At 40.8% G+C, this 24,448-nt stretch overlaps 1 protein-coding gene across 1 annotated transcript; it reads left to right on the forward strand.

Annotated features, from left to right (window-relative positions):
- Nucleotides 1-649: 649 nt before the first annotated feature.
- MEP1A (meprin A subunit alpha) lies at nt 650-22,951 on the forward strand. The gene is made up of 12 exons (XM_075200811.1): nt 650-718; nt 951-975; nt 1,056-1,106; nt 5,128-5,245; nt 7,933-8,108; nt 10,186-10,407; nt 11,435-11,584; nt 13,453-13,668; nt 15,048-15,521; nt 18,961-19,131; nt 21,080-21,299; nt 22,557-22,951. Exons 1-12 carry the CDS (start codon nt 650-652, stop codon nt 22,702-22,704), a joined length of 2,040 nt encoding a protein of 679 aa, XP_075056912.1. The 3' UTR covers nt 22,705-22,951.
- The last annotated feature ends 1,497 nt before the right edge of the window (nt 22,952-24,448 follow it).

Here is a 24,448-nt window from a genome sequence, read left to right on the forward strand (position 1 = left end):
GACTTATACAATGCCAGCACTATGGTGTCACAACAGTGGATGAGACCTGATTATTGGCTGCTTATTGATGGACTGTTCAGATCATTACAAAAGTTGTATATTACAGGTCTACACCGAGATACAACTTTGTCCTTATCAACATGTGACTTCAGATAATGGGTTTGAAAAGTGGAGATGTTGCCTATAGCAACCAATCAGATTGCAGTTATCATTTATTTAGTACAGTCTGCAAAATGACAGCTAGAATCTGATTGGTTGCTGTAGGCAACATCTCCACTTTTTTTAAAAAAAAATGTACCCCTTAGTCTTGTTACCATGATATGTTCATGGGGCACCAACATACACTGCAGATCTGTCACTCTACGTTCTCAATACGTAAAACTGTTAGTTAATGATAATATGAAGTCTAATGAGCTATATGGATGTTACGACAAGAATAAAAGTTAATATCCCGTCAATTAAAGATGCTAACCAAGTGTTAGTTATTCGTTTATGGCCTATAATCTAGTTGAAGATAAAGGTAATATCCAGGGTTCTCACCAGCTATAAAAAGGAAAACAGGTTAATCTGAACTTGATAAATTGTGCAAAGTCCAAATAACTCCTATAAGTTGCTCTGGAGGGATCGTGTCAGTGAGTCTACGGACAGAATGAGGTCCCGGGCACTTCTCAGGCTCACCTGCCTTGGAGTTTTGTTGGTCAACTTGACAGCTTTCACGGTAAGTGCTAGAACCTGCTTGAACTCAGGTGTATTTTTTAAAATCAATATAGCAATATAAACTTGCTGTGGTGTAACTGCAAGTACCAGCATGCCACAAGTTGCCTATCACTGCATGAAATCAGAGGTCTGCTGGAACTTGTAGTTCTACCACTGCTAGTGAGCCACGTCTTGTCTACCACTGTCATATGCCATTGTTTTAAATGTCTCATTTACTCATTTTTTTTTTACAGATCAATCATCGACCGAATGCTCCTGGTAAGACAAAAACAGCAAACCCAAATATATTGCCTGTGTGTGGATATTACTTCTTATTAATTCTTTTTTTCCTCCAACAGAAGACCATGGAGATGCTGGAGATTTTATAGACATCCCAGACTTAAATATTGGTAAGTGATCACTAATATTACAGCTGTGGATAGTATCGGATTATCTAGACATTACTATGTTTCAGTGGTTGAGTATTGGAGATTTAGCATATATATATTGTCATATATCTCCCCCGCCCTTGCTGTGCTTTGAGCTCACTGAGTTACTGTGCTTATTGTTTACTGTACTGTGCTGTCTCTCCTTGTATTGTAATTTCGTTTGTCCCTGTACGGCGCTACGGACACCTAGTGGCACCTTATAAATAAAAATGAATAATAATAATAATAATAATAAAAATAATAATAATATATCGCTGTGGTAAGGTAATCTGCAAATCTACATGTGTTCTTATATTGAAACTCCCTTCACCCTCTTCCCATGGTCCCCTGGGCTGTTTTATTTAATAGCTGCCTTTGTAAGATCTATGGGTGGTCTGCTAATGAGAGCTTTGCCATGGACTCCTTGATGTCCCCAAATAGCCCTGATTGGGAGCTTGTTGTTGTATTTTACAATTTATTTTTTTATAGTACAAACAGTTTATTACCCAGTTCTGCACACACTCAGGTAGTCAGGCATGATGTTCCAGGATACTTCAGCTTACAATCTAGTTGTTGGTGCTTTGGACACAAGGAGACAAAGTTACCCATCTGTGGACACAAGGAGAAGACACTGAGATTCATATTGGTGACTCTGATAAAAGTTACATAGGGCTTTAACTACTGAGCTACAACTTTAATTCAAAGACAACTTTATGTTTCTTGCGCATGTTTGGATGATATTTCCACTGCCTGGCAGAGCATCCTGGGCCTTATAGTTCAGCAAAATCTGAAATAACACAGATGGTCACGTGACCATGATCAGATCCAACACGCTTTGTGGACAGGCATCTAACGAGAATGCTGGCAGCTCCTGAGGGGTGGCAAGAGGGTGCAAGTGAGGTGGGCAAGAGAGGGAATCAACATTTGTATATATATTAACATGAGTGTATGTGTCCTGTATGTGCCGTGTCATGTATTTATATAATGTACTTCAATCAAAACCACCAACAATGTGTCGAAATGTCTAATCTATTGTACTCTATATTCCATTTATAAATAGGCCAGGATCTATTCCAAGGAGACATCATGCTGCCGGTGAGTATTGCTCTTTGTAAAGTGTCGCTTTACAAAGAGCTTTCTGCAGTTTAATGTACAAATCTCTATGTGTTATATGTGCTTCTACTCTACGATACAAAGTCATGGATACCCCTTCGGCTCAACCCCCTTCAATCATCAACCAGGTTTAAGAATTGGAGGTTTCTTGATTGATTGCCAGTAGTTTACCATTACAGATCAGTTTTAGATGCACCTTTGGACTACACATATAAGGCACATTTGCACTTTGCTTGGCAACACTTTGCACAGGAATGCTAATTTCTTTGTTTACTTGGTCCACTCTCATTGTAGCGTCTATTTAACAAACAGAGGAGAGCCAAAATGCCGGTGGAACCGCTGGCAAAAGGATCTCTTTTTATCATATTTAGCAAAGGGTTAACTCCCCACCGCAATGCTGGGGTCTCCCGCTCCCCCCTGGACTGAGTTGGTGCATGAACCACTAGCTCATACTCCCCGCGCTTATTCAGATACCTGCTCTGTCTAGAGTGGGCTCTCAGAACATAAGGGGGCACACTGCCATCACCGAATATATGTATTTGTAGGTGTTGGCGGGTCCCCCCGGTAAGTGTTGCGCCCTCCTGCCAGTTTTATTGTGCTTTGCCTGTCCTGCTCTGGCCTAATTAATGGTTCTTACCGCTGTCTCTGTAGACTTCTAGGTCTATAGCCCTATAGGCAATGTAGTCCATTAAAATATCTTTCATATTCTCCATTTGGTTTTTGCTCTGCATAAGTTGTAAAGAAAACAATGCTAGACCAGCCACGGAATCCACCCGTGGTACAACAAATTGCTGGACATATTATTAAATGTTGCGCCAAGGAAGTGGCAGAACTACCGTTGGTACGACAGGGTCCCATAAGGATAATGGGGCCCGCTGCATGGCAGATGCAGAGGGTCAGGGGCCCCGGTTCCCTCTTTCCCTCCTCTGTGCGCCGGGGCTCACAGCTCGCTAGTTGCGCCTCTATGCACAAGGGCTCACAGCTCGCTAGTTGGGCCTCTGCGCCAAGGCGTCATCTTGCATTGTGTACATAGGTGAACCTTTAGCACAATATTGGCCTTTGCTCTGCTCCTGCACGGCCTGTTGTAGACAATTCCAAATGTCACTGAACTGTTTACTGTCGACAGAAAAATGAACGGAACGCTCTACGCAATGAATACTATAGATGGAAGTTCCCGATTCCATACATACTGGCTGATAACTTAGGTAATAAATGTGTTTTTCTACTTACTTGTATGATACTATAAATATACACACAGGGCCTGATTCATTAAGGAAAGTAAAACAAAAAAAGGACTAAATTTGCCCCTGGACAAACCATGTTACAATGCAAGGGGTGCAAATTTGTTTATTATTTTGCACATTAGTTAAATACAGTCTGTTTTTTCATGTAGCACACAAATACTTGCTTTATTTTTACACTGAAATTTAAAGTTGATCTAGGACATGTCCTGTTCCATCTATAAATCTGTCGCCACATTTTAAAGTTACCTCCCCCTTCAATGCAACATGGTTTTGCCCAGGTGCAGAGTTACTTCTTTTTCATGCTTTACTTTCCTTAATAACTCAGGCCGACAGACAGTTATTTCTCTCTTTCTCCCTCACTTTATCACTCTCTCTTTTTATAATTTGCTATTATTATTATTTTTGTAGATTTGTAAGGCGCCACAGTGCTCCGCAGCGCCGTACAGTAGTTAAAACAGGACATACATAAAACAGGGACATACAAGGTAGACAAATTAAATGCAGACATGAAAACAAAGGGTACGGGGGATACCGCTCATTACAGAGCTTACATTGTAAGTGGAGGAGGGCACAGCTGAAACAAGAGGAGCGAGTGTGGCTCAGTGTGGAGATTGGGACGGTTGTGAGGGTGCATTAGTGTGAATAGTGTTATCGAGGATAAGGTCACCTCTAAAAAAGAGATGGGATTTCAAAGAGCATATAAAGATTTAAAGACTGTGGGAAAGTCTGATTGAGCGTGGTAGGGAATTCCATAAGTTGGGAGCAGCACGGGAGAAGTCTTATAGGCGGGAGTGAGAGGTGGTTATCAGAGACAAGACAAGGCGCAGGTCAGGGGTAAGTCTAAGAGGGTGGGAGGGAGAGTATTTTGATATGACATTTGAGATGTATGCAGGGGTGTTGTTGAGGGCTTTGTAGGTAAGGGTGAGTAATTTGAATTTGATTCCGGAGGACACAGGGAGCCAGTGTAGGGATTTGCAAAGTGGTGCAGCAGATGTTGAGCAGTGAGAGAGGAAGATCAGTCTTGCAGCAGAATTTGAATGGATTGAAGTGTGGATATATGGGTGTCAGGAATGCCAGATAGCAGGAGGTTGCAATAGTCAAAACTGGAGATAATGAGAGAAATGATAAGAGTTTTGGTATCATGTTAAGTAATAAAAGGGTATATTCTGGTAATGTTTTTAAGGTGGAGTCGACAAGACTGGGAGAGAGTCTGGATGTGAGGAATAAAGCAGAGGGTGGAGTCAAGTGTGACACCAAGGCAGCAGGCTTGGGAGACTGAGGAAATTGTGGTGTTATTGACAGTGAGGGAGATTTGAGGGCAGGTGGTGACTCTGGCAGGAGGGAAGATAATAAGTTCTGTTTTGGACATGTTGAGCTGTAAGTAGAAATGGGGCATCCATGTGGAGATAGCAGAAAGACAGTTGGTTACACGACATAGTACAGAAAGAGAGAGGTCAGGGGAAAGAGATATAGACTTAGGTGTCATCAGCGTAGAGGTGGAATTGGAAGCCGAATGAGCAAATTAGTGCTCCAAGTGTAGAGGTGTACAATGAAAAAAGCTATTTGTCTTTCTTCCTCTCCACTATATAATTATAAAGAATTATTAATTTAAATGACTACAAATCTCTTTTGTTTTTATTTATTAGACCTGAATGCAAAGGGAGTAATTCTTAACACCTTTGAAATGTACCGCGTTAAATCGTGTGTGGATTTTAAACCCTATGAAAGAGAATCTACATTTATACATTTTCAGAAGTTTGGTGGGTAAGTTACTTACAAGGCGGCTTCTCTACACATTTCCTCATCTCGCTGCAGTCCTGGTTTTAGTGCTACAGTCCTGATATTCAACCTTCAAAAGTTTGGAGTTATTGGTTCTCAACGAGCCCATCAGAACACATTTGTGTTACAAAACCTTAAGATAAAAGGGGCAGTTTCTATAATAAGTTGAAGATTAAGGGGGGGATTCAAGTGGTAGAAGTGCGAACAAAAATGAGCGATGTTTTCTGCACCATAATAGCGGTAAATTTGCACAGAAACCTGAAATCTAATTAAATCTGCGCCTATAGAAAATCATCATACCCTTTGTCACATTACACCATGGAAAGTGTAATAAATTAAATCAAACTTCTCCAGCTGTAGTTAAACATTATGACCATCAACATAAAAGTGTAAATAACATCTACAAAAAATCTTAACAATTAATATAATTTAATTATTAAAATACCTGGTTTGGATAAGAGATCATACCCTTAGCGTAAGCATTATAAACGCAAGTACAACCAATGACCCTCGAGATCACACAACGGGCTAATTGGCCACCACCTGACACAAGCGTAGTGGTTTTTAATTCTTGAGAATAGAACTGGCTTTTTCTACTAGTGGTGCATGGTAAGGCAAAGAATTCACCATGGTTGGAAAGGTGCTTTCAAAGGGGCTCCGGAATAAAGGTGTGGAAAGGCACAAGTTAGGAGAAGGATTCAAAAAGATTTCAAAGGCTTTTACTCTCCCTCTGAGTACCGTTCAAAACATTATTAAGAAGTGGAAGGCGTATGACATCACTAACACCTCCCCTACTTTGGGCCGTCCCTTCAAACTGGATGAAGGAGCCAGGAGGGTATTGATCAGGGTGCTACCAAGAGGCGATTGGCATCTTTGAAGGAGTTACAAGTTTTTATGGCTGAGATTGGTCGGTTTGTGCATGTGACAACTATCTGACAAGCTTTACACAAAGCTTCCCTGTATGGCAGGGTTGATGGAAAGAAGCCACACTTAGGGCTAGATTTACTAAGCTGCGGGTTTGAAAAAGTGGAGATGTTGCCTATAGCAACCAATCAGATTCTAGCTTTCATTTATTTAGTACCTTCTACAAAATGACATCTAGAATCTGATTGGTTGCTATAGGCAACATCCCCACTTTTTCAAACCCGCAGCTTAGTAAATCTAGCCCTTAGTCTCGTTTACACCTTGCAAATAAACACTTGGAAGAATCTGATGCCATGTGGTAAAAGGTTGTGTGGTCATGTGACACCAAAATAGAACGTTGTGGATGGAATTCCAAGCACTATGTTTAACGCAAACCAAACACAGCACACCACCCCGAAGGGCACCACACCTACTGAGAAGCATGGCGGTGGCAGTGTTTCTCTTCAGCAGGAACTGGACGACTGGTCAGGATTGAAGGGAAGATGGATGCTGCCAAGTACACCCAAATTCTTGAGGAAAACCTGCCGCACTCTGATAGACAGCTGAAGATGGGCATGTGTTTCACCTTCCAGCACGGCAACGATCCTAAATATACCACCAAGAAAACAACCCAGTGGCTTAAGGATAGGAAGGTGGAATCCAAATGAAAATCTATAGATGGACTTGAAGAGGGCAGTCCATCACCGCTCACCACGAAATTTCACTAAATCTAGGTGCACAAAGCCGGTAGAGACATATCCGAACAGACTGATGGCTGTAATTACAGCAAAAAATGGTTCTACAGACTATTGAGTCTGGGGACTGATCACTTTTTCAACCCTGTTATTCTATTTTTTTTATTCAGTTTTAGAATTGTTACCTTTTTTTTTTTAGTTGAATGTTGTAAGGCGCAATGTGCATCTAAAGCTGAAAAAAGTAAAGGTTTTGACCGGGCATGATGATTTTCTAAAGGCACCATATATGTGAACTATACTTTAGCAATACATTAAACAAATTACCATAATTCAATTTGGCTTTCAAGCCTGCATATATTTGTTCAGGTTTATTACAATATTTAAAATATTTAACATGAGGTATCTGTGTTGAGATGTGGGTCACGAAACCCAAAGAGATGTGCAGCCTCTGGGCTACCAGAAGGAAGCAGGTGCAACTAGTAATGTCTGGGACTTCTAGCAACGTGTGATTGGGCATTATACGCACCATCCTATATCCACTACAATGTCTGCTCCATCCCCACGCTGTATCCAATAGGGCAGAGTGTTAAATGCATTAGTAGCAATCTGGCACATTAGATATAGCTTATAGTATTCCGATACCTTTGTGCCACTATAGCGCGACAGAGAACTCACTAAGGGTATTTAAATGCTGCCATTATTATTTGTTTGATCTTCATCAACTTCTAGTTAGAACCAGTGGTGGATGTGGGCTGGTGTATAGTACTATGTCATACCGCCACTTCTCCTACTGCCTTCATTGTAACACTATCACATTCCATTCACTTATATTTTCCATATTTTCCATACACTTCTATAGCATAATCTGTAAATTACTGGGACACTATCATGTTACTGACTTGAGAAACTGTACAGGCCAATAATGCTGCTTTCATGGTTCACCTGGCATTGTAATAAATATGGAAAATTAGGTCAACCCCTGACCCGATCTTCTATCCTGAGACTCAATTAGGGCCACACACAATGCAGTGAAACATGAATTATATACACCTGTTTGTCATTTTCTTTGTAAAGGTGCTGGTCCTATGTAGGGGACTTCCATGTTGGTCAGAACCTTTCCATTGGAAGCGGATGTGACCATAAGGCCATTGTAGAACACGAGCTACTTCATGCTCTGGGATTTTACCACGAGCAGTCGAGAACTGACCGAGACGACTACGTCCAGATCTGGTGGGATGAGATTCAGGACGGTCAGTATATACTATGAAACCTAAAACAAAAAAACGTGAACCCCCTCAAGCACTTATACCACATACGTAGCAGCCTGGCCAATTCTATGAAGCACCACCGCACTCCAAAGTTCAATTCAAGCTGATAAACTTAGGAATTGACCTATGGTGCTTAAGAAATGTGTACACCAATATTGGTAAACAAATAATTATACAAAAATATATAACCAATGATAAATAAAATATCTGCTGTATCAAAAATGTCCAAGTGCAAAAATATGTTCTCAATTACAGTAGTATTATAGGGCCGTTCTAAGACCTGCACTGAGTCCACCAAGATGTCAGGGATCTTTTTTTTGTGGTCTGTGTTGTTCCAGATAAGAACCTCTCTCTTCACCTCTCTCTTCACCTCTCTGACCTTGAATTACACACAAATCTTCGTATTCAGGCTAAAAAAACCCGTGAAGGAACAAAGCCAAAGGACCTGGTGCATTAACTTTTACTTAACGTATAAAAACAGCTTAAAACACACATTCAATTTCTTTAACATTGCTGGAGCATATCATTTTTTTCTTTGACAAATGTCCCCTTTCCTGGATATTTCTACAAGCATTCAAACTTACTACTAATATCTGGTACGGATGTTTGTGGAGATATGCCCCCAGGACGGGGCTGGGTGTCCCTAGGGGGAAGGGAGGGGGCACGCATATTTTTTTTGCAGACCCCAACTCCTTAGGGAATCCAGCCCCGTGCTTTGCAGCCTGGGGCTGGTTTGTCATTATGGCAGGGGTGCCCCACTCCGCAGGTTTACCTGCTATAGTGCCACCAGCCCCGGCTGACTTGCCTAGTGCTGGTTTTTATAAAGTCGTGGAGGACCCACACCTTTTACCCCCAGATTTTGCGATGACCAGCACTAGGCTGGCAGCACAAGGGTTAATAGTGTCTGGAGGGGGGACCCCCACACAATTTTTTATTTATTTTTTAACAATTTTATAGAGCCTGCAGGTCTGGTGGCTGTAATACCGCTGGACCCGCAGGCTGCTGCAGGTGCAGACCGGTACGAACATATCCTGCAGCGTTCTGTGTATTAGAGCAGGAAGGGGTTCCAAAATACACCCGTTCCTTGTTCACGAGGGGTGTAAGCAGTGCCTGTTTGCTGGCAGTTTGGCCGATACGTGCCTTAATGACTCAGGCCCATAGACCAGGGCCATCTCTTCCATTGGACACAATGGGCAGGTGCCCGGGGGCCCTGCGGGCAAGGGGGCCCGTCCGAGGCAGCGCTGGAAAAAAAAATCCTGAAAAAATAAATAAATAAATGAAAATACTTACCTTGCAGTCACGTCGGTGGCAATCTGGCTCCCTCCCTGGTCCCCTCTTCCGTGCTGTGCTCGTAGTGAATGTTGGGCATGGTGTCACGCTCAACATTCACTGCGAGCACAGCACGGAGGAGCGCAAAAGAGACTCAGCGACGCGGAAAAAGCAAGAGAGGGGATCGGACTTAAGGTAAGTTAAGGGGGCCTATATATATATATATATATATATATATATATATATATATATATATATATATATTTAGGGGCCCTAGTGCACTGCATTGCCCGGGGGCCCATAATGTAGTTAAGGTGGCCCTGCCATAGACTTGGTTATAGTTGTTTATAGTTATTTCCTTACCAATATATATGTACAACATAGGTCAATTCCTAACTTCCTAAGTCTATATTGCGAGTCTTCCGATCACTGGCGCACAGCTGAGCCAGCAATTTTCTGATTTGAGCCACTATTCATGTTCAGAATCAACCACTAGGAACAGTGACTGTCGCTGAGGCGTGAGGCACGAGGCTTTTCTAAGAAGCTGTTATGGGATTTAATAAGTAACGTTTTCAGCATCATAGTAGGAAAGCTGTTGATATACATGATGATAATAATAACAATACTAATCATTCATTCCAAATTAGAGTTGTGTTCTGGCTTTGATGAACACCTGCATATAAATATGTAACATAATACACATTGTACATATTGTTAAGTGATTTAAATAATGTAAATAAAAAACACATTTACTTGATAGGATCATTTAATTGTGAATTCCTTGGCACAGGTTTGGCCCACAACTTCAACACCTATGATGACATCTTTATCACTGATCTCAACACTCCGTATGATTATGAGTCTGTTATGCACTACGGTCCCTACTCCTTTAACAAAGACCCGAATACTCCAACCATCACCGCCAAGATCCCCGCGTTCGATAATATCATAGGACAGCGCCTCGACTTCTCTGAGATAGACCTGGAGCGTCTGAACCGGATGTACAACTGCAGTATGTATCACTATCTATCTATCTATCTATCTATCTCATATCTATCTATCTATCTATCTATCTATCTATCTCATATCTATCTATCTATCTATCTCATATCTATCTATCTATCCTATCTATCTATCTCATATCTATTTCATATCTATCTATCTATCTATCTATCTCATATCTATTTCATATCTATATATCTATCTATCTCATATCTATTTCATATCTATCTATCTATCTATCTATCTATCTATCTATCTATCTATCTATCCTATCTATCTATCTATCTCATATCTATTTCATATCTATCTCATATCTATTTCATATCTATCTATCTATCTATCTATCTATCTATCTATCTATCTATCTATCTATCTATCTATCTATCTATCTAACTATCTATCTATCTATCTATCTATCTATCTATCTATCTATCTATCTTATCTATCTATCTCATATCTATTTCATATCTATATATCTCATATCTATTTCATATCTATCTATCTATCTATCTATCTATCTATCTATCTCATATCTATTTCATATCTATCTATCTATCTATTTCATATCTATTTCATATCTATCTATCTATCTATCTATCTATCTATCTATCTATCTATCTATCTATCTATCTCATATCTATTTCATATCTATCTATCTATCTATCTCTATCTATCTATCTATCTATCTATCTATCTATCTATCTATCTATCTATCTATCTCATGTCTGTCTGTCTGTCTATCTCATATCTATCTATCTATTGTATCTATCTATCTATCTATCTATCTATCTATCTATCTATCTGTCTATCTATCTATCTATCTATCTATCTCATGTCTGTCTGTCTGTCTATCTCATATCTATCTATCTATTGTATCTATCTATCTATCTATCTATCTATCTATCTATCTATCTATTTGTCAGGCAGGTATCAGTGTGTACCTAGACACTTTTCTCTTGGTATCTCATACATAACAGTGGTCAATTGAATCTCAGGGAAGAAATGTCGCTGATGTACGTTGTTTCTCTTCTCTGCAGCTGCCCCGCTCTTACTTTTGGATCAGTGCTCCTTTGAATTCATCAACATTTGTGGTATGGTGCAAGGAACCACAGATGATGACGACTGGGTCCATGAGCTGAGTTCTTCAGATTCATTTACCGATCACACCTTGACTGGACGCTGCAGAGGTAACAAACTCCACCTAGTAATCTGCTGAGTCTTCCATATACCCCACGAGACCACGAGACTTCGTGCAAAGGACACATGTTATGACTTAACAGCCGGCATAAACACAGATTGTGCACTCGCTGATCTTGCCAAGGGTCGATTGGCTTATTTCTTTCTGTTAGATAACAACGAGAAGAATGCAGAACATCGATTGTCCCCAAGTTCAGATTATGTCTGTAAATACTTGAAAGTGGACTATGATCCTACCTGTAGAAAGTGTCTAAATACTTGTAGAACCACTAATGTAACTTATCTAACACAAACCAAATTCAAAACACCTGCAGTACACAACACTGGTGCAGTTTTACAGAGCACGTAAAGGCAGCATTCAACATAAATATATATCATAGGATATGTACTACTGAGCTGAATAATTGCTAAACTGAAAAGCATTTCAAGAAAAATCAGAAATTATTTATTTGACGAAGGCGATAGCATAAAGCATAATAGGTTTATCTTTGATGTAACAATGCTACTCTTGAGCATTTTCCACCTCTCCGCCTTTTTAGTTTGCAAAGGCGTCTTCCAAGAGCATAGACGTGCGCCTTAATGTGCGCTCTTTAGACCATCTAGGCCAATGATGGTCAAAGTCCTGACAGTCTGGACAGTGCCCCAATATTTAGAACTTCCCACCAGAATCGGCATAATTTGTCAGACAATTATGCTCTCTCCTACCTGTTCCAGCAGCTTTGATCACCTGCTGCTGGTGTCTTATGCTTTATTTCTGATTATCTGGATCCTGGAATGTTGGAGCCCTGTTAGGAAAAGCAATAGGTATTATTTATCCTCCTGGAAAGCCAAGATACAAGTGAACACGTTAGACCTCCATCTACCTAATCAGCTCTTACATTAACTCAATAGCACCCACGTTTAATAATTAAGCCTTCTTTCCCCCAGTCAGCCTTGACATTAAATTAACAGTATACTGTTTTAATATAGATATCTCATATTTCATAATTAGCCCCTTAAATATATTTATTCCCCCCCCCTCCCAAAAAACCCACATTACATTAATAGTCCCCATATGCCATTAACATTGCACACCAATACATTCCAGTGTGTTGGAGGGATTATTAATAATCCTTCCAACACACTTATCGACTCTGTAGAATGTCATGGGAGGCAGACTCATCTGTCTGCCTCCCAGAAGTGATGTGGCGGTTTGTGAGGTGGCAGATGAGAGAGGAAGGAGCTAGCCAAGGAAGGGAAGGGACATATAAGGGGAGCATACCAGGACATGAGGGAGCCAGCCACCAGGAAGCACAGCAATACCAGACCAGGACCCCCTCCTAGGTTAGAAAAAAAGAACTTTTTGCAGGGCCATGGGACCCGGCAGCTCCTCTCACCCATACCTGAGTCCTAGGGGTAGATTTACTAAAGCTTCTAAAAAGGAAAAGTGGAGATGTTGCCTATAGCAACCAATAAGATTCTAGCTGTCATTTTGTAGAATGTACTAAATAAATTACAGCTAGAATCTGATTGGTTGCTATAGGCAACATCTCCACTTTTTCAACCCGCAGTTGAGCAAATATACCCTGAGGAATGTAGATAGTTCTTAGGAATTTTAGCGGTTGATCTCTATGTGGTGAGAGGTATGTAGTCCATCTCGGCTGCAATAACCTATGAATCACCTAAGTGTAGCGTACATCATTGCTGTCTGTGTGGACGACATACGTGGGATAGCATAGAGATCAATAAATCTTAAGCCAGCAAATTACTTCCTTAAAGGGAAAAAAAGCACTTGGTAAAGATCACTACATCTCTTTAGGCAATGCCATTGTTCTCTGTATACATCAGATGACTATTACAAACCACATTTTACATGCAGGTGCTGGATATTTTATGTACTTTAACACCAACGGTGGACGCATTGGTCGCACCGCTTTGCTGGAGTCCCGTATTCTGTACCCTAAGAGGACAGAGCAGTGCCTTCAATTCTTCTACAAGATGGATGGGAGCCCCCAGGACAAACTCTCCATCTGGATCCGCACAGATGACGGAACCGGGACTGTTAGAAAGTTGAAAAAAATTGAAACGATTCAAGGTACAGTGGTTTATTGGTTCTCTTTGTAGTTTTTGGATAGACTCTTCATTCGCCTCGGACTATAACAGATGTCTGCTATCCCTCTCGATGCTATGACCATAGAGAGGACGATTACCAGGTGAGGCTGGTCAGTTTTATAGATAAACCAAGTATGTGTCCAGAATTAATTCTGGTGATCAGGTTTTCACAGAGGAGGACCAACTTAGTTCACAAATTGACATATTTTTTCTAATACAGGATACCGACACTAGTTGCATATCTTGCAATGTATTTCAAGCAAATACTTAAATGTTATTCCATGATATGGTCCTATTCCATGACAAATAATGTACTGCAGATAACTGTGGACATATTGCTCATCTACCACAATGGTATTCCTGACTAGGGGTCTATTTATTAAGACCTCTCTGATAACAAGATGTTATATCTTTGCGTATTTCATGCTTGAATTTGGACTTCCAGTTAAATATTCTATAAAAAAAAAAAGTAATACATTTAAAAAAGAAAAAGAAAACTAGGTAAAAAACGAAAAACTGTACAAATGATATTTAAAATATACTAAAAAATCTTTTGCATTTCCATGTTTTTATTAGAGACATATTTGAATTGGTGTACATAAAAATATAGAATTAAAGTTAAACTCTTTTTGTGGCTAGCAGAAAAGATTCAAGTTATCGGTCTTTTTGACATATCATGTCCCACGAATGCACCAAATACTGTCAAATTTTTGTAATTAAAATCTATTCAGTCAATAAATTGTATCTCATTCATTCCAATGTTTCCTGTTTCTATTGATGTATAATACAGTATATCTTTGCTCCTGGTGTGCAGAGAATATGAACATTTTGGTGAAAGTCAACACTGGAACCCATTGGGCTTGTCCCTTGGAATTAATGGAGGGTTGAGGTCAAAATATACCAAAATATTTTGGATTTAAATATTTTGCTTTTGATTCTATTTGCTATTTACCACTGCTAGAATTACATACTATTCATATTTAGAAAGCTTTGGACAATTACTCCATTAACTTCGATAACAGTACTTTCCTCAACGACTTCAGTCATGGTTGTTACCCTATGGTAACCCTATTTCTATCCTATAGAAAGTAATGGCTAGTGCTTGTTCTGAGCAGACAATATTTTTTCTCCAACAAAGTGGTAAAAAAAACAACAACCCTTAATTTAACGTGACATCGAAGCTTCTTAGATAGGTTGAAAATGGGCAAAGTATACCTGAAAATCTGAATGTGGAAATAGGCCGAGGACAATAACAGACATTGGCAAAATAGGAAAATTACACAAAGCACTTTGATCCTTTCTAAAAGTATTAATGTTATAACATGAGATGCCTAAATCATTTCTTATGTGCCTTTCACCCAGGTGATAACGACCTCAACTGGAAAATTGCCAACGTACCGCTAAACGTAGATAAAAAGTTTCGCTATGTGTTCCAAGGAATCCAAGGAGACAATCTAAGTACCAGTGGTGGCATTTTAATTGATGACATCACTCTGACGGAACTACCCTGTCCTAGTGAAACGTGGACCATCCGGAATTTCAGCCAGATCCTGGAGAGCACTGTTAAAGGAGACCGCCTTGTCAGCCCTTGTTTCTACAGCTCTGAAGGCTACGGATATGGATATGGTCTTTACCCCCATGGTCAAAACTCATCCGCCTACACCGGTTACGTCGGTATATCGTTCCACCTGTGCAGCGGGGAAGATGATGCTGCCTTGGAGTGGCCGGTGTTGCACCATCAGGTTATTATAACACTTCTTGACCAGGACCCAGATGTACGTCTGCGTATGTCCTCCAGCAGGAGCTTCACAACGTCAGCTGATCAGTTTGTACAACGTAAGTGATTGTTGCACTGTAGAGCCTGTCTAGACAACAATATTAGAATGTTGTACTTGGGCACTGTCCACTATTGTCATGGGCATGTGGGGAAAATACTGTAAAACAGAATGGTAATGTGCCAAAAATAAGTGACCTACGAAGGTGGACATTATTTCAGTCTTTCAGCAATTTTATAATGACCAAGGCTTTGCCTTCCTCTAGTTCTTCAGCCTCTCCATCTACATTTTCTAGGGCTTACCCACCTCCAGATGGCTTTAATGTATAGGATTTAACGCACCTTCTTGCAACTTTTGCTATATATAGTATATTTTTGGCGTCCTTCTCTGCTCTTCAACCATGTTTTTATATGAGCAGCCTCATTATTAATTTTAATTTCCCAGTGATACAGCATACTGGACTATATTCAGCGCCGGTTGGGTATGAAATGTCGTCAATGAACATGTTGACATTCAGAATGTTGACATGTTCATTAGGGTGACAGGATTACATTGTCGACATTGTTGACAGGTTGTAAAGTCGACAGTAACAACGTCGGCATAAAGCATTAAATTTAAACCAGAAATGCCGCTGCCGGTAATAGAGTAAAAAAACCAAAACAAAATAGAGATAAATGTAAATAACAAACAAACAAGTGGACAAAAAGCATATGGTCCCCCAGCCGGAGTCTGGTGGCACAATAGCAGGGGAATCCGTAGGCTGGCGCCCCCCTGCCATGATGACAAACCAGCCCCAGACTGGTCAGCATGGGGCTGGATTCCCTAGGGAGATCGGGTCCACAATAAAAATGTTGACCACCCCCGCTAGTTGTACCCAGTCCCATGTTGAAAGCACTAGGGTTCTTCCCACAACCCTGGGGCGGTGGGTGTGGGGTAATAATAACAGTGTTAATGATGAAAATAATTTTGTCCTGGTGCACTACAAGTCCCAGCATGGCCTGGCTGCCATTAAGTGTCTGGGCATGCTGGCATTTCTAGTACTATGGCAAAACAAAAACCCCAAATATATACAGGGGTTTTCATCTGTCAACAATCCCAACGATCATTGTTTGGCAAAACAAAAAACCCTGATACACGATGCTAAAATAGTTCTAAAGAGCTCCCGTCACAAAGTAACCTCACACCGGCACTGGTCCTATTTATTACATGTATACTGTCGACATTATGGTGTCAACATTTTGAGTGTCAACATGTCCATTGTCGACATTCCGACTACATTCCATTCAGCACAGTGATCTCATCTGTCTCCAATTTGGTCATTTATAAGGGTGGTCACCAAGGCCGAGTGACCGGTTCACATGGCAGATTTAGTGAAGATGACCAATGACTGCTCACGCTGACATGTTACTGTCGTCAGTCGACCAGATTTCAGCCAGTGCCAATTAACGACTGATCTTCACTGGGTTTCAAATTCTAAGTGTGAATGAAATGAGACAAACATCTCCATTAAGACTCACTGCATAGCTTGAGAAACAGCACCATAGACCTCCTGTTCAGCTTGACAGTAGTTTTCATTGGGATACCTGACATACCTATTCCCAAGCACATCCACATGAATGCCAGGACCCAAGGTTTCCCAGCAGAACATTGCCCACAGCATCACACTGCCTCCACTGGCTTGCCTTCTTCCCATAGTGCATCCTGGTGCCATCTCTTCTCCAGGTAAACGAAGCACACGAAGTTATAGAGATAAACAAAGGTTATGTCGCACCAGTGAACAAATGTAACTCCTCTTTTATTACCTTGAAAGATAATATTTATTTCCTATAGGTACAGAGGGTGCACTAGCCATTGATAGATAATGTGAACCAGAAACAGTAAGAAATGGCCTAGGTGCACAGTACTCTCTATTATTTTAAGGTTGGAAATAGAGAGTATGTAAAACTTAACTTTTATTTATTACAAACAAAAAAGCAAAATAAATCCGACTATCATCATTTAAAAACAATTGTGTGTGTTTAAAATCCACTGATAGAGTGATTCTGCCTCTTATTTTATAAGGGATTAGTCCTAGGTAGTTTCATAAAGGAATTGCTAATATAATATAGTATGATAGTGCTGCATGAGGGATTGTCTATCTATACACTATTGTAAATAGATCCCGGTATAATGACCACTTTAATTACAGCAGATTGCAGATACGTATAGATAGGTATGGGCAAATTCTACTATAGAAAAAGCCTTCTATTGAAATAAAGCACTGTGTCTTGCTATCTACCTAGCTATTGCTCCTTCTCACTTTGGATCTAACGGAGCGGTATGCAGCGATATTCCTAGCGTGTCTTGCTAACTACCTAACTATTGCTCCTTCTAACTTGGGGTATATTGGAGCAGTTTAGGACAGAAATTCCCTGCAATATAGAGAGGCAAGCACTGGATCAGCGGATCCAGTGCTTGCCTCTCTATATTGCAGGGAATTTATTTCGCTTTTTTGTTTGTAATAAATAAAAGTTAAGTTTTACATACTTCTCTCTATTTCCAACCTTAAAATAATAGAGAGTACTGTGCACCTAGGCCATTTCTTTCTGTTTCTGGTTCAAACGAAGCACACGAACCTGGCCGTCCAGATGATGTAAAAGACAACATGATTCATCAGACCAGGCCACCTTCTTCCATTTCTCCATGGTCCAGTTCTGGTGCTCATGTGCCCATTGTAGGCACTGTCGGTGGACATGGGCACCATTGTAGGCACTGTCTGTGGATAAGCAGCCCCATACGCAGCAAGCTGCGATGCACTGTGTGTCCGGACACCTTTCTATCATAGCCAGCATTAAATCTTTTAGCAATTTGTGCTACAGTGGCTCTTCTGTGGGATTGGACCAGACAGGCTAGACTTTGCTCCCCGCACTCATCAATAAGCCTTGGGCACCCATGACCCTGTCATTGGTTCACCAGTTGTCCTTCCTTGGACCACTTTTGGTAGGTACTAACCACTGTATACCGGGAACACCCCACAAGACCTGATGTTTTGGACATGCTCAGACCCAGTCATCTAGCCATCACAATTTGGCCCTTGTCAAAGTTGCTCAGATCCTTACACTTGCCCATTTTTTCTGCTTCTAACACATCAACTTCAAGAACTGACTGTTCTCTGGCTGCCTAATGTATTCCACCCACTGACAGGTGCCCCTTGTAACGAGATAATCAATGTTATTCACTTCACTTGTCAGTGGTTTTAATGTTGTGGCTGGGGGTATGTAAAATGTAAGTGAATGGAACTTGATAGTTTTACAATCTGTGGAATTGACATATACCACCGTATACTAGTTTGTGTGTGTGTGTGTATATATGTGTGTGTGTGTGTATATATGTGTGTGTGTGTATATATGTGTGTGTGTGTGTGTGTGTTAAATAGATACAGCCTCCAATATGAACCATGTTATCACAACAAAAGTGTGGTCCCCTGACACCTTACAAGCCTATTGTTTTCTGTTTGACAGCACAGAATATATCCCGATGGGAGAGACCTTCCAAAACCGGGACATGGGACCCGTCTTGCAACTGCTACAGGACCACGGATTTTGGATGGGTCACATTTATATCGCACTTCAATTTACGCCGCAGGAGTTTTCTGAAAAACGATGATCTGATCCTATTTCTGGATTTTGTGGGTATGTTTTCTGCATTTCGTTATTAGTTTCCAATTTGTGATGAGTAAAATAGAAAATGTACTAATTTTGTGGAAATTGTCTTCTCTCATTTTTCCTATTAGTGGTTCATAAATTTACAAATTGCTGCTGCTCTATTTTCTGTAAAATCAATGAAGTGTTTCAGCTTCATAGTGATATGTAAATCCTACACCCCAGATATTTCTTACTAATACATTAGAACCTTAATGATCTTTGATAAATGTGTGGTATAAATGTGTGGTATAAATGTGTGGTATAAATGTGTGGTATAAATGTGTGGTATAAGTGTGTGGTATAAATGTGTGGTATAAATGTGTGGTATAAATGTGTGGTATAAATAGGTGGTATAAATGTGTGGTATAAGTGTGTGGTATAAATGTGTGGTATAAATGTGTGGTATAAGTGTGTGGTATAAGTGTGTGGTATAAATGTGTGGTATAAATGTGTGGTATAAATGTGTGGTATAAATGGGTGGTATAAATGGGTGGTATAAATGGTTGGTATAAACAAAAAACATGTTTAATTCACTATCTTATTAAGCCAGTGGTGGTTATAAAGCCTTGCCTGATGTTTGCACTCTATGGGGCTGATGCGCAGTAGGTTGTACACCAGATTGTCTAGCACATGTTGTGTGAAATCTCTCTGCGCCTGCCCATAAAGTGAGATCACACATATATGCGCCTGTGTGGTTGTCTGGCGCTTACTCTCACCTGCACCTAGAGGTTCAGAACAGGGTGATATAATAGGATTTGTAACACAGGCAGTGTACTGTAATGTGTTTACACAAATGTGCCTAAAGCGGACCTGTAGAAAGACGAATCTTCTGTACCTGTGAAAATACCCACTGATGATGATAAAGATGAAGACTTGACTTAAACCAGGCACATGAGCTGCCAGTGCGGAGCTGGAGGCATCTAAAGATGTGAACGGTTCTGCATAGGGGTGAAAATACGCTATTTTTCCATGTTTTTTTGTTTAGAGTATAGATTTTATTAACAACTGTGCATCAGTCTCTATGTGACCTTTTGGATAACAGTGGTACCAAAAGGAACAACACTGTGTCCCAAAACAACTGGAATTCATTTGGCTAGACAACAGATTAAAATAGTTGTCCCCAATGAAAGAAACTAAGAGAGAAGGAGTATGATTCATATTCTGTTGTAAGTCCATTTGCGATGCCGTATTTTATGGGAAAAAGCACATGAGCAAGAACAGGACTTCACAGGTGAATACAATTCATGTGCGGATGCAACTTACACTGACAACTGCCTACAATTTGAAGAGCGGAACAGGTTTGGGAATGGGCGGACTAACGTTGGCCATGTACAGTAAGGACCTGCTAACACGGATGCAGCCGGTTCAAGTACAGGGCCTCTTATACGCACGTGTATTTATCCGTATCACTTGCACCAGATACAGGGCAGGTGTAAGTGCCGACTGATGTGTCTGCAAGAGAAACTCTAAAAAAGCATTTTATGTACAGTACACATGAGGAACATCTGTATTTATGTATTTAATGTAAACAAATCCCCCCTTCTTTTTCTTTAAATAAAAACATTATTATTAGTGATTATAGTATTAAGGGTTGTACATTTATTTTACACTATTTTTTTGCATGCGTTCTGATGGGACTGTATATTGCACATTAGCAGTGTGTGTATCCTGCACTGTGTTCTGTCTGTCTACATACGGCTAGTAACGTATAGCTAGATGGTACTTTTATTTTGAGATCCCCTATTTGAATACGGCATATCTGTGTAAAAGTTACATGCGGTTTTTTAAAATGCTTGTTGCGTTCATATTGCGTTAGAAGGAGAATCAGGCACAGAAGGTATAAATTTGGTTAGGTCACATGGGGATAAAAACATATGATCCGGGAGTGGATAAAACAAGGTTTCTAATGATTTCTCCACTATATTCTCGTTTTCAGATCTCACACACCTCTTAAAGACTGAAGTGCCCATCCGAGCTGCAGAACTGGTGGAGAAGGAGGTAGAGGAGGTGGAGGTGAATGAAAGAAGGAAGCGTTCTTTGCAGGATCCCAGAGACTCCGAGGGTTATGACATCCAGCCAATGGGAAGCCAGTGTGGCGACAATCTGTGTCTGAATGGCGGAGTTTGTGTCATTGAGAAAGGCAGAGCAAGCTGCAGGTATGTCTAGCATGTAATCCCATGTATACGTTATGCTAAGGAGTCGTCTATTCTCAAAGTTCTAGAACACAATATGGGACATATATGAAAACAATTTAATGGGTAACTGTAGATAAAGGTGGCGTTGCCCATAGCAACCATTCAGATTCTGTTATTTGTCTTAGAAAACGTCCATTGTTATGTACAATACAAAGACCTTTAATCCTGGTTGAGTGTTACTGATCAGAGCTTCATATCTTGTGCTTGAACCAGCCGATGACCCCCATGGGCAGGAATGACCTTGGAAATGTTCTAGAACTAAATTCATTAAACGTAATGTACAATATTACAGTCTCCAATGAATCTTATGGCTGGAAAGGAGCACAAGGCCTCAAAAGAAACTTGCAAAACAAATAAATGTGCTCTGACACCTCTATAAGAAATATTTCTGGCCTCTACAGCTGTAAGTGACTTAAGAGGTTACAAGTAACATTTTTAAATGTATTTCATATTTGCAATTCTCCCGATTCCCGGGCAGCGGTGGTAAGTGAATGGAGGAGGCGGGGCTTAACGGCATCATGGCTGCGTCATTGTGGCCCGCCCCCTTGTTTTATTGGACGAAACAGGTTGTGACAGCTTTGGGGGCGGGGCTAACGGCGCGATTCTTCGATCCCCGCCCCCACACACCCACCTGACCCCCGGAACTTAACCTGCCAATGTTGGCAACTATGACATAGACTGGACAAACATAGAGGGGGGTAGTTAGTAAAATGATGCTAAGGAACAGATGTGCAGAAAGCAGATGTAAGCTTTGAATGTTTTGCGCCAAGTTACAAATAGTATTACCACAGACGTTGTTTATTTTTATGTCCTATCCAAATAATGGTCACTGTATCTGCAGACATTGAGGGCCAGAGTCATTAGAGAAAGATAAGCAAAAAAAGGAGTACATTTTCTCTTGGACAAACCATGTTACAATACAAGGGGTGCATAGTAGCTTATTATTTTGCACATAAGTTAAATACTGACTGTTTTTCATGTAGCACACAAATACTTGATAGCTTTATTTTTACACTGAAATTTAAAGTTGATCTAGGACATGTCCTACCCCAACTATAAATCTGTCCCCACATTTTAAATTTACCTCCCCCTCCAATGCAACATGGTTTTGCCAAGGTGCAAAGTTACTCTTTTTTGTTGCTTTACTTTCCTTAATGAATCAAACTCTGAGTGTTGATGATGATGACTAAGTATTCACTTATCGATGTATTATTGCAGGTGTGCATCCACGCAGACATATATCTACACCGGCGAGCAATGCGAGACCGCGCAGTTACACGGGAACGTCCTCGGGATGATTATCGGAGGAGTGGCCGGAACCATTGTTCTCACTATCGCTGTACTCTCTGTGATGAGCAAAAAATAACAACACTGTATAAAAAGATTCAATATCCGTCTACTCAGACTGGAGAACTGTCATTCAGATAATTAAATTAAATCCCATCATGGCTGGGTGTTCTTCTTGCATCCACGTTCTGAGTGAAAATGTAAGAAAAAATTCTGTATCAAATGTTTTAATATTTTTAGTGTCAGCCATTTTGTGAGCTAGATAGGCTGCAATATTGGTTCATCCCACAAAATGGCTGCCTCCACTGTGTGTAGATGACATTTAAATAAGGAATAATAAAAAAACATCTGTTTAATGACGCCTACACTCTAAAAGTTATTTATTTAAAAAAGCTTATGTTTTCATGATAACCCCTTTTAACTGATTTAAATGTTAAAATTTACCTCATGTTTGTGCTTGAATGATTTATGTATAAGACCCAAGGCTGGATTATGGTTGCTGGGGGCCCAGGGCAACTAACTTGTGGGGGCCTCTGGCAATAAAATTGATGCAGTCAGAGCAAGTCATGTCAAGGTCACCCAAAGTGAGCTGCCAGCCGGGCACAGCCGGTGACTGACTATCTGATTATAGCAATAATGCTCAGTCAGCCACCCGTTCCTCCTCTGCACTAAAACAGGGTAAGTTTGCATTCACTCCATGCAGAGGCGGAGCTGCGGGAAGCGGGGAGGAGGGGTGGAAGGGATGGAGGGAACTGAAGCCTACAGCTCGCTAGTTCCAACCCTCTGCATCTGCTATGCAGCGGGCCCCATTATCTCCAAGGGCCCCGGTGCACCACACATGCCGGACTAATGGTAGTTCCGCCACTGCCTCCATGCATACCTCCCAACCGTTCTGATTTCAGTGGAACATTCCCGAATTTAGGTCTTTGTCCCACTGTCCAGCCCGGGGACATGTTTGTTCCGCAGGTGGGAATGTTGGGGGGAAGGGAGGTAGCTAATGGACAGTGCTAGGCAGCCCTCTAGGGAATGGCCGTGCCCCAATCATAATGTGGACACGCCCCCCATAGTTCCTTGACCACGCCCCATGTAAGACCCCCCCCAGTATATACCTTCTGTCCTCTCTTAGTTCTAAGGAATTCACAATGTCCATATATTCAGTAAATAACCTAATTGTCCTTATAGGTCTCTTTTACAGTGATGCAGGAGACACTATCAGCGATTTGCGACAGGTCACATGACACAGGTCACATGACTAACAGTATCGTCCTACAAGTCCTGTTGTAAAATCTGTATCAATCAGAATTACCATATTCTAAAAAGACCGATGGAGACTGTGTCAGAGGATATATATGCTATACATACAAGATAATATCAGACCGGAATGTCTGGGAGACTCCCGAATCCGGGCAGAACAGGCAATTCTCCCGCCTTCTGCCCACTTACTAGTGAAGTGGGCAGGATGGGAGCCTCAATGACGCGTATCAAAATGACACAACCATCCCCCCACCATGCCCCCCTCCTGGTGGGCAAATATGGATAATATACAATGATGATATTACTGGTAATATGCATTGCAGTACATTCTGTCTGCATACTGGGCTGTACAAATGTCCCCAGTATTATTTTAATGAGCCCATTTAAACAACAGAGTGGATTAAACATTATAACAGCACAACCCAACAGTATATGCAGTGTCACATGTCAACTGAAGAGTGTCACGTGTCATAAATCCATCAGCACTCTGTAGTATGTAAATATATGTAAATGTCAGCTGAACCAACAAATATTAGCAGTGTTGGCTGAGAGCACATGATTTCCATAGG

The sequence above is a fragment of the Mixophyes fleayi genome, chromosome 3 (assembly GCF_038048845.1).
Source record: "Mixophyes fleayi isolate aMixFle1 chromosome 3, aMixFle1.hap1, whole genome shotgun sequence".
Lineage (NCBI taxonomy): Eukaryota > Metazoa > Chordata > Amphibia > Anura > Limnodynastidae > Mixophyes > Mixophyes fleayi.